The 10,896-nt window shown below is 41.2% G+C and overlaps 1 protein-coding gene across 1 annotated transcript; it reads right to left on the reverse strand.

The window, feature by feature from the left end:
- Window positions 1-2,691: 2,691 nt before the first annotated feature.
- Window positions 2,692-6,714, reverse strand: LOC308109266 (aminoacyl tRNA synthase complex-interacting multifunctional protein 1-like). Its single transcript, XM_080462727.1, has 4 exons — window positions 6,145-6,714; window positions 5,307-5,515; window positions 4,152-4,320; window positions 2,692-3,413 (listed from the first exon to the last, which is right to left on the reverse strand). The coding sequence occupies exons 1-4, from the start codon at window positions 6,515-6,517 to the stop codon at window positions 3,247-3,249; spliced, it is 918 nt and encodes a 305-aa protein (XP_080318853.1). The 5' UTR covers window positions 6,518-6,714; the 3' UTR covers window positions 2,692-3,246.
- Between the last annotated feature and the right edge of the window lie 4,182 nt (window positions 6,715-10,896).

Genomic DNA, 10,896 nt, shown 5'->3' on the forward strand with positions numbered 1-10,896 from the left:
TACTTCAAATTCAGCTTTTGTCACCAGCCGTCTGAGTTTTCAGACATTTCTCAAATGGTAAAAATACTTTGAGATCTCTCAGTCAGATAGGATGTAAGCCATTTTGAATCAACACCAGTAGTCTCAAACAAATCTATAAGCCTGTTAATCATGATACTGTGATTGATAGAATCAAAGAGAGAGATCCAGTAAAACCGCAACTGTGTACTCTGAACGACCTGCTCCTATCAAACCATCGAAATGTTATTGGAAACATGTAAGTGAAGCTGTTTCTGTTAGTTTAATTTTACAAAAGCCAGTCTGGAAAGTATCCATCACATGTTTCATTGAGGAAATAGCTAAGTTGTTCTGCTGTTTTTTTTTGTTGTTGTTGTTTTTTTCTAAAATCTTTGGCATTAAAGATAATGTGGGTCTTGGTCTGTAGCGGCGTGGAAGTGATGGATCCTAATGAGGTTTCTTTATTAACAGCAGTATCGCCATCTTACTTGCACTTGCCATCAACTCACCCCAACGGTTGATTGTTGATAAACGGGGGTCACGCTGATCATGCATCTCACTTGAATCTCTTTAACACGTGGTAGCTTTTAAGTTTGAGATAACATTATAATGCCATCGATTTGTTCACTCTTCCCAGCATTTCATGCAACAAGGGATCATATGACCCATAGGACAAAAGTTGACTTGTCCCCCCACAGTTCACCCCATATCCTAAGATCAATAAACTAGATGGCTGATTTCCATTCTAAACCAAACACAGAAATACATTTATGGACTCCCACAATCTTAAGAAATCAATGAGCAAGACTGCCCTTTGGCACCATGAGACTGTTACATAACACAGTTAACTTACTTTATTGTGTGATATTTCCACCACAGGAGTACTGCACTGCGATAATATTGTGAAAACAGATTTAATGGGGATTGTCTTGTTCAGGTAGAAATCACCTTAATCAATGATCTTTTCAATTTCATTTCTCATATTTCCCCAAATCAACTACAGTTTTGCGGGGCTGGATATGGACAGCTATAACTTTAATTTAAGAGGCTATACCGTACTAAAGCCTCCCAGTGGCCTTCACGAGCACAGAAAATACTCTGCATCTCTCTCGGAGCTTGTGCTTTTAATCAATCTTCCATCATGAAATACAATGACAATTGTAAAGAGAGAAGTTGTAATAGATGTTAAGCAACAGATAAATGTATGTCCTGAATCACACACACTGAGATTATGACTCATGTGGGTTTTGTTGTTTGCTGCCACTTCGTTGCCTCAAAAACAGGATACGAAAGGTGGATGAGAAGCTCTCCGCTCACAGGTTGACTCACATCAACTGTAAAACAGCTTGAAGTGGTTGTTTACCAACTTTCCCCTTCAGTAGACCACAGCGAGTCAACAGCAAACAGTCTCCTCCACATGAGATGCTACTGCAGCAGTGGGGATGGAAATGAGCGTACGAACCTTTACATTATACTTTCTCTTTGGTTTCCACAGCGCGTTTTTACATGAACACACCGCAGGTGGGTGGGTTTGGGGTGACATGACACTAATATTAGATGCTGACATTACATATGAGACTGATTTTGATAATGGCAGCCCGGATCAGTCAACACACACCAGAGAATGAGATGAAAAATCCCCTGATCGTTCTGCTTTGGTCCCTCTATAGTAGCACCCTAGACTTTAAAAAAAAGTATACCTAAATAAACATTTTTATCTTCTATTCATTTTATTTACACACACAAAGTCATTTTCAGAATGATTTTTTAACTCTTGGTGGAAATGGTCTATAAAAAAAGTACAACTAAAATGGGCGTAAATAACAAAAACCACAAGAAGAGGGCAAGAAAAGCTGCAAAAAAGTCCCCCACTGACATGTTTGTGTGCCTGCAGTACGTCGTGGAGTAAATGGCATTTAACACAGCACTGAGACTGAACAAGGAGAGGGTTAATCACAGCAAACGTAAAAGGCCTGTAGTAAAGACACATCGATCTGATCCATTATTGAGAACTAATATTCATTCATTCATTTTCTTCCGCTTATCTGTTTCGCGGGGGTGACAGTCTGAGCACTGTCACCCAGATCACATCCCAGCATTTAAGAACCTTCCTGCAGGTGGTGAGCCCACGGGAAGGTGGCGCCCGGCGTGGGACACGAACCCACTACCCTGAGATCTTGAGTCTCATGCTCTACCAACTGAGCTCGCCGGGGGACTTGAGAACTAATAATCAGAGGAAAATGTCTTCAAACAGACTAACTGGGATTGGATCTAATGTGACATGTTGTGATTCAGATGGAACAATTGAGGATAGCAGAGCTTCAATTATACCAAACCTGAAAGGACTTATTGCAGAACAGTGTATTTGTTTTCCTATAACGGTGACTTGTCATCTGTTCTACAGTAGTGAATATTACTTTACTGTGTAAAACATGTGATATAATATTTCCTCCTAATCCCTCCATGTTGTCAAATAATTGCCAGTAACCTCATGCTTTGGACAATGTGTTCCACTTCTTAGTTCCTGAATCACATCCCCATTTTTTTTTTTTACATACAGCTTTTCAGTTCTTCCTTTAAAATAAGGGAAGTCTTTCGATGTTATATAATCAAAAACATATTCCTTTCGTGAAACATGAGACACGAAATGTAACTAAAGTGTCCGCAATCACAGAATCAATACAAATAATCAAAAGCTTTTATATGTGGCTGTTTTTATTTGAAGTTGGAAAACATAATATCTACCGAAGGCATCTGAATAACAAATATAATAGAAAAAATATACAAAAGCTTATTGATGCACAACTAAAAGACTCATTCACAACATCAGCAAGAAACAAACGTTTCACCTTGTGTTCAAACTGTCAACAGAACGTTAAATTGTCCCCATATCTCAGGGGAATTTTGAGTCTCATTTGTTGTTTTGTGGAAATTCAGTTTCATTAATTTACCACACATTTCCCAACAGAAGGGAATTCTAAAAAATATTTCTCTCTATTGTCAAGCCGTGCTCGATATGGCAGCGTACTGCATGATCTCACGTCTTACTTTACCTTGTTATTCCCCTGACAACTCGCTGTTGTGAGTAATGTAGGGATCCCCTTTGGACAAACCCAAAACTCCCATCACTTCAGTTCATGTACATGTACATGTCCGTCCAGCAGGGGGCGGTTTACTGTCATTTCTTGACTGAGCAGAGAAAACACCAGACTCGATTGTATCAGCCCAGAAGTGAAGGCGTCCATGTGTTCATTTGATTTCACTGTTTGTCATGGTCTGGACGGTGCACACTCCCTTCCCTTCAACTCCAAAGGCCGCTCCTTTGTAGGTTGCAACACGCTGGGCATCGGTGCGTAGATCTGGCTGAATGTGCTCCCACACCTTCTTTTCCAGGGTCGACTCTTTGTCCGGGTAACCTGCAATCCAGAGTTCAGTTTGATTCATACGGCTGCTCTCCGTGCTTCGGTGAACACAGTTCTTCGGCAGGATTTATGATTTCAGGAGATTCTGGGAGGTCTATTGTAATCTTACAACCCTGCACAAGCAACACAATGACCGGAGGTAATATTCTGCTGCAGAGGCATCACCCCTCTGCAGACTTCCCACAAGACTATGGAAGCTAACCGGAGGGATTTGTTTTCATTCAAGCAGAATAGATGAGATCAGTGAGGCCAGCAGGGAGTTTTGGCCATGAGGTCTGCTCACAGCGTCGACTCCAATTCATCCTGATGTTTGGCGGAGTTGAGGGAAACTTGTGGGAGAGAATAACAAAGTCTCAGCTCTTGTCTTCTGCATTGACGTCGACCCAGCTGATCTCATACACAAGTTTGAGCTAAGAGGGCAAACATTATGTAACCAGCACGCAGCTTTGTCATTCCACACGTTTGTCAGTACATCTTGTCTGAGGAAAATTTCTCTGTAATTGTGCTTCCTCCTGAAGCGTGTCGATATCTTATCAGCCGGTTTGTGCAACGCATCAACCTATTTTTTGTCAAATCATTTGATGGGGAAACTGCCCTTACCGCATGCAGTGAAAGCCTCACACAATATGGAGCACAGTGGCCATCACAGGTTAACTCCTCCCACGTCTCCCTCAGAGTCTCTCTGCCAGTTGGCGCAGGACTCTTCAGGCGACAGTAATCAGGCCGTCGTACCTGAAAATTGTTGACAAGTGACTCTGTCTCCTGGCACGGCTCCGCTAGGCGGGTCGAGAATTTCCACTCCGTCTGAAGACCTGGCACACAGAAGCACAGCCTGGCTCGTGAATCCTTTCGTCACGGCCGGCTCCAGGTTACACACCAGGACCGCCATTCGGTTCAGCACCTGCATGAAGGACAGATGACTAAATATATTTCAGAGGATTATCGGCACAATAGGAAACAAGTGATAACTGATCAACGTAAAGAAGATAGCCAACACTGATTCTATCTTTTTCTACTAGTTTGAGAACTGGACTAAGAGTCTGTGTCAACGGTGCCGCTGGCGCCTCACATCATGAAGACCTGGAGCAGCATTGTGGGGGACTTTAGATATCTGGGCGTGTAGATAGACGATAAATTGAACTGGGTTTAGAACACTGAAGCCGAGGCGGCTGAGGTCCTTCAACATCTGTCGCACTACACTGACGGATATCTAAGAGTCTGTGATGGCGAGCGCGTTCTTCTTTGCTGTTGCATGCTGGGGCAGCAGGCTGAGGGTGGCCGACACCAACAACCTCAGGAAACTCATCAGAAAGGCCAGCGACGTGGTCGGGGTGGAGATGGACCCTGTACTGGTGGAATCTTTGAGGAGGATCCAGCCCAAACTAAAGTCCAATGACTCTCCACCTCCATGATGTCCTGGGTTATCACTCCAATCTAACTTTATTTATAAAGCACATTTAAGGGTTGGGGAAGTCCCGCCTTCAGCAACAGACTCATTCCACCCAAGTGTAAAGAAGAGGCTATAAATTCTCTTTGTAAAAAGTGATTGTTGTATTTTTCTGTTGTTAATTTAAATCCTTTTATGCTTAAACCAGACACAGCTTCGACCTGCATATATTACCATGTAATAGTACTTATTTAGCTTTAGTCTGTTCTAATTTTCTAACTTCTATTGTATTTATTCTATGTTCTCTTGTGTGGAGCTAAGTTAAAAGAATTTCCCCCTGGGATTATCAAAGTAATTCTATTCTGTTCTATTCGGAAAAAAGATCGCTCTTAAACACACAGATGAATGTATGATCTTGGCAAATCCAAATGTTAATCATTAAACTTTCATCGTTTTAACAGAAATTCTCGGATTGCATTACTCAGTCTGTCGTACCACACCTGGTCCACAGATATGTGCTTGGCCAGTTCGCTGACCACCGTCCTGGGAGACGCTTCTCCAACGTCGACCTGCTCCATGAACAGACTGTCGGTGTCTGGAAGCTGCTCGGCTGTGAGTATTTGGCCGACACGCAGGTCCAGTCGAGACACGTCGGCATCGCCATCATCTCGGCGGGGTGCCGCCTGCTTCTTCACAACGCGTTTTCCTCCTGGCATTAAAGAAAGACGTCACAGGAGTCATTCTGTTCACTCATTTGAAATATGCCGGACTCTGCTCTATAAAGAAATAAGGAAAAAAAGATGTTTTTCAGCAAATACTATCCAACTCACCAGCAGTAGGCTGAGACTGGAGCATATCTTAGCTGAGTTTGGGTGAATGCAGAATTCAGGACCTCATATTTCCACCTCAGGGAAATAGAGTCAATTTACCTCAAAAGGCATGGAGCAGCTGAAGAAAACCTCCCACATGCATGCATCCATGCATGCACCGTGTGACCCATAACATAAATGAGTGCCTGAACTAAATAGAAGCCGAGATAAAAAATCTATTTCTGAATGCGTACTGTTACTTGGTCTGATTCGAGGGACTTGATGAGTTTTGAGACTCCCTGGTGTTTTTGATGCTGCAGCCAGGAGGAGCAAGTAGAGGAGGAGGGTCCCATGTGCAGAACTCGCATGCAGGAGTCAAAAGCAGGGATGCACCGATAACACTGTTGCTCCACCTACCGACACGAGTACTAATTAAATGCCATGGAGACTAATTCATACTGCAGTCAGTTATCAGTCATACTTTAATCATGTGGCGTGTGATCCTGCAGCACGGTGCTCCTGGACGCACCTCTGGCCTTGCTGTAGGAGGACACCCGGCCGCGGAAGCCCATCTCGTGCAGCTCCCGGCGGATGGTGTTGGAGCTGACCACGGTCCCGGAGGCGCTCTGGAACTCGGCGGTGAGGGCTTCGATGGAGGTGAAGCACTTCTCCCGGGCCACCCTCTCCAGAATCTGCCGGTGCTCCTCCCGGAGCTTCTGTGGCCGGCCGCACCGGGGCAGGGTGGTCGTTATCCGCTCCCGCTTCCACTTCACGATGACGGAGCTGACGGTGGACTGGGGCAGAGCCAGCAGGGCCGAGATCTCCCGGGTGGACTTCTGACACAGGTGGCATCCCACCACGGTGCCCCGCTGGAAGTCACTGAGCTCCTCACCGCGACCCATTCTGCAGTCAGCGCGCGTGCGCACGACACCGCTTTTGGGAGAAAAACAGTCAACTTCAACTTAGTGTCCGTTTACACTGCATGCGTGGCCGGAACCAGCAAAACGGCTCCCATGGTGGAAGTTTTCCAGAAACCTCAGCCTATGTATGTTTGGACTGGACGGCAGAAACGCTGTGAGTAGTTCTTCTGCACATGCGCGAATGGATGGCCAATGACGGCCCCCGTAGTATCATGACTTCATCAATATTCTCATGGGATTTGGTAGTTTTATAATTAAGGCGCCCGTAATAGAAATCAAACTTCATATTCTGTTTATACATATATTCGTGTACTCGCCATTGTTAATGTTTATAGCGCTTGTGTAGGTGGTTTCATTACAAGAACAACACCAACCCCTAGTGGACCAACATGAAAACTACATCGTGTTCTGCAGTTTTCGCGGAAACACACATCGTTCTCAAAACATTGCCATGTAAAAGTTTAACTTGAAACGTCGTGTAAATAGGGCCTTAGTTGTTAGGAGGCTGCATGGATGGTCACATCATCCCCATGTTCCTCCACAGAGCTTCTCTCTCCTTCTGCCGTCACAGGACTTCAACCCTCTCGGGCCTTTACTGCCCTCTGCAGGAGACACTCGGAATTACAAAAACAAGTTTAATACCCTAAAGTCCCACAGCACAACTTACTGCACTATTATACACATTTGAAAAAAAACTACCGTATTTATATTTTAACTGAAATTAGATGAAGAAAATATGATACTTTTTCATTAAGACGTCTCATTAATTTCATAACAAGTTTGAAATGAAATTAAAAAGTTTTTACCTTTTTATTTACTTTTTTTTTTTTTTTTAAAGAGAACACTCGTTCATTGTTGTGCTAACAAAGATGAACATAATTAGCGTCAAAGGTGATTAAAAAGAAAACAACTGTTTCTATGACGTTGATCTGTTATAGTAGTCTCTATCCACTGTGAATAAAGTACAATTCCAAATCAAGTTACAAAATATTCATTAACTTTATTCTTATGGAGTATCATGTGAACAAAATTGCTTCTCACATAAACAATGAATACCACCTACCCGAGTAAGGTTGCTGAGGTGTTTGTGTCTGAGGGGTCTCTGTTAACACACAGACGATCTTAAGAAAAACCTGTAAAATTATTTTGAGCATTGAATTATGTTGCATGGTAAACTGTCCACTTGGTGATCAATTATGTAAGAAAGAGAAGCTGGAGTGTGTTGAGAGACTGACATTAAAGTAGATTGTAGAAAGAATATGAAAGAGAACAACAGTAAAATGACATATAAAGAACAACAGTAATAGTTGTGGTGTGCTAGATTTCAATACCATATTTTTTTTAGCTGCACATTTAGGCTCATATTTTAATTCATCCCGGCATTTTTTGAATTACTATTAATGTTTATTATATATATTTGTGTGTGTGTGTGTGTGTGTATTTCTATATATTTAGATCATTAATAGATTAATGTTTTTGGTCAAACAAGCTTAATTAGAGACTGCTATTCTTGCTGAGGCTCTGTGGCTCTTCACAGTTAAAAATTGGTTACTGATTTCCAGAATTAGTGTTCCTCATGTTGTGTATCCAGCATATATGAAACAAACAGGTTTGTAAAAGTTGGAAAAACCTGATTTAAATTTATTATCACACACAAAGACATTCCTACACATGCATTGTGCACAGTACGAGAAAAGGACAGAGACATAAGTACTCATACTTACAATGTGCTTATATCACAAAATAGCAATGCTGTTATTTCTGCTGGGTATATACACCAATCAGCCACAATATTAAATCAACTGTATATGTTCTCATTTTCCGGCCATTAACAGTTCTGCTTCAACAAGTCACGGACTCTGTGGAAAAGACCAGCAAATTCATAGAGTGCAGGAAGTCCAAGCTTTTTTTTGAAAAGCCTTTCCTTCCTCACTGATCCATCAGAAGTCCAATGGGAATGAGATCCGGGGGGAATAACGAGGCTAAGCCAAAATTGTGGACTACCTCATATGTTTCTTCCACAATTACTTAATTTCTTGTCATGTGTCACAACACTTCTGAAAGAGGGTACTGTCATTAAAGAAAACAATTTCTGTATTGTACATGTGTACATCAGTGATTTGGAAATAAGATGGTTGTGAAATCTGCAACAATGTCAAATTGTCTTTTTCTCTACCAAATTGAGGCAGATTAATTCCACCCGTAAGTATGGAAATCATTGATATGAATTTAATCTGAAGAACTGTGTCTGGAAATTATGTTCAAAGAATCAAATTGTATGCATTTGACATTTCTCACCTTTCTTTATAATATTTAAAAATGGATTAGAGTATGTTTCTGGGTCTAATGTTTGATAGTGCGGAACCACACGATTCACCAGATCAGATCATCGTCTTTCAAAGTGTAATTGTTTAAAAGATACCGACCAGTATTTACATCACCCATTCGTGGGTTTTAATGTTGTGGCTGATTGGTGTGGTTTACAATATATTGATACTCTCCATCTCACATACACTTAGTACCTGAAAAAAAAATCACAATATCATAGGGTAAGCAAAATCCGACTCGTGTCCCAAAGTCAATACTGTAGCCCTCTTTCTTAAAAGCTGTTTGTAGAAAGAAAAAAAAGAAAAAAGCGTTTCATTCAGTTCCACCTTCCTCATTCAATGGAGGGGTAAAGTGCAAGATAGGAAGGTTAACACAACCAGGACAGAGCAGGTGTTACAATACACCAGGAACAATCAGGGTACTCTGGATTATAATAAAGCAACGTCATATAAGGCTTTATTTTACAGGTCCATCATTTCGGAAAATAATTCTGATTACTTTAAAATATAGGTGACATGAAAAACATGTTCTGATAGTACTTATTGGGAAAATATAGACATTTTTCCATTAGTACATTCATTAAAAATCTTTCACTGCACTTAAGTATGACAGAGAAAATATGATAAATCTGCCAGCAAAGCATTTAACTTGTCTAAATTCATTGTACATTCAGTTTTGTTTTATTCTTACGGTGGCATTTTAATATATTTGTGATGTTACCTCAGTACATTGGATAATGATAGAGGCTATTTCTATAACAACAAAACCAATTTAAAAAGAGCAATAATGGCCAAATTTACATTTTTCTCACTTTGGTTTAAATTAAAGTATTCAGTTAAAAAAAAAATTGAAAATCCAAAAACAATATTTACCCAAAAATTAACAATTTCATATTTCTCTCCAGTAAGCTCGACATAAACAGAAAATAGAATTAAGCAGCGTCACAGGTACACCGAAGTCAATTTTAGTTGAATGTCATGATATGGAGAAGAAACTCATTTGAATCTGACAACATTTAACAGAAAACCTCAATTGTCTTTTATGTTTTTCTATTTCTTTTAAATGCAAGGATCCCAAACAGCTGTCCAGGATGAACCATGGCCTTTTACTCCAATATAAGCTCGGATTAGCCCCAGTGACCCTCAGTTATGTAAAGCAGTGTAGAAGATGGATGGGCGCTATTTTTGAGAAAAGTGCAAATGGACAAAAATGTTAGGCCTTATTTGTTCTTCACACACGTTTGTGACTCTGTATAATAGAACATGGACAGCCCTGGCAGCAGTGACTCTTGTGTCTGCAGACCACCAGTCAAGAAGCAAGGAATTCAAAATGTAAAATGGAGAAAACAAGCGGGATAAATCAGGAGAGCAACAAGTACAGACAGGTAATCTTACTTATTGGGCAGTTTCATTACTGACGTGAGCGCCACACGCACACGCACGTGCACACGCACACGCACACGCATCTGCATCCAAACTCAAAACAGGCAGGAATTCCTATTCTATTGTGTTTACGACACAAAACATGAACAAAAAAAGCTGAACTTGTTTAAAAAACACCAAAAAGTAAACGAAAATGAGCACAAGTGAATTCCTCTTTGTATGTAGTAAGTTGTTGTCAGTTCTACTGCAATGCAGTGATCACACCTATCAGGCTGCTACAGATGGGGGGAAAAAAAACCCTGTCTTTGAAAAAAATTGAAGTTTACAAGGTCACATGTTTGCACACACACTGACAGACAAATGTGTGTGTTATATAACAGAATCCCAGGTGACTGTAGGACCTAATGGAAACAATGAGTGGAAAAGAAACCCTGCCATTTAAAACCCTGCTGGCTGCATGCAGTCAGTCTGAGGCTCTGTGCTTCTTCAGTGTGCAAGTCTGCAGGAATGTGAGAGGAAACAGACCCACCGTGCACAAGATTCAACTGAACAAACAAAAAGAGGAACAAGAAATCGTAACATAAACTGTCATGCAATGGTGAAGGTCCAGAGAAGGTTGCCACCTTTTTGTATTTTTTATTTATTTTTTTT

Source organism: Lipophrys pholis, assembly GCF_963383615.2.
Source record: "Lipophrys pholis genome assembly, chromosome: 5".
Classification (NCBI taxonomy): Eukaryota; Metazoa; Chordata; class Actinopteri; order Blenniiformes; family Blenniidae; genus Lipophrys; species Lipophrys pholis.

What these genes read in the sequence shown, in the direction of transcription:
- LOC308109266 (XM_080462727.1), bottom strand. Translation starts at nt 6,517, where the DNA reads ATGGGTCGCGGTGAGGAGCTCAGTGACTTCCAGCGGGGCACCGTGGTG. An exon ending in CTCCTACAGCAAGGCCAGAG is followed by an intron (nt 5,516 to 6,144) that starts GTGCGTCCAGGA and finishes CTTTAATGCCAG; the next exon opens with GAGGAAAACGCGTTGTGAAG. An exon ending in AGCACATATCTGTGGACCAG is followed by an intron (nt 4,321 to 5,306) that starts GTGTGGTACGAC and finishes TCCTTCATGCAG; the next exon opens with GTGCTGAACCGAATGGCGGT.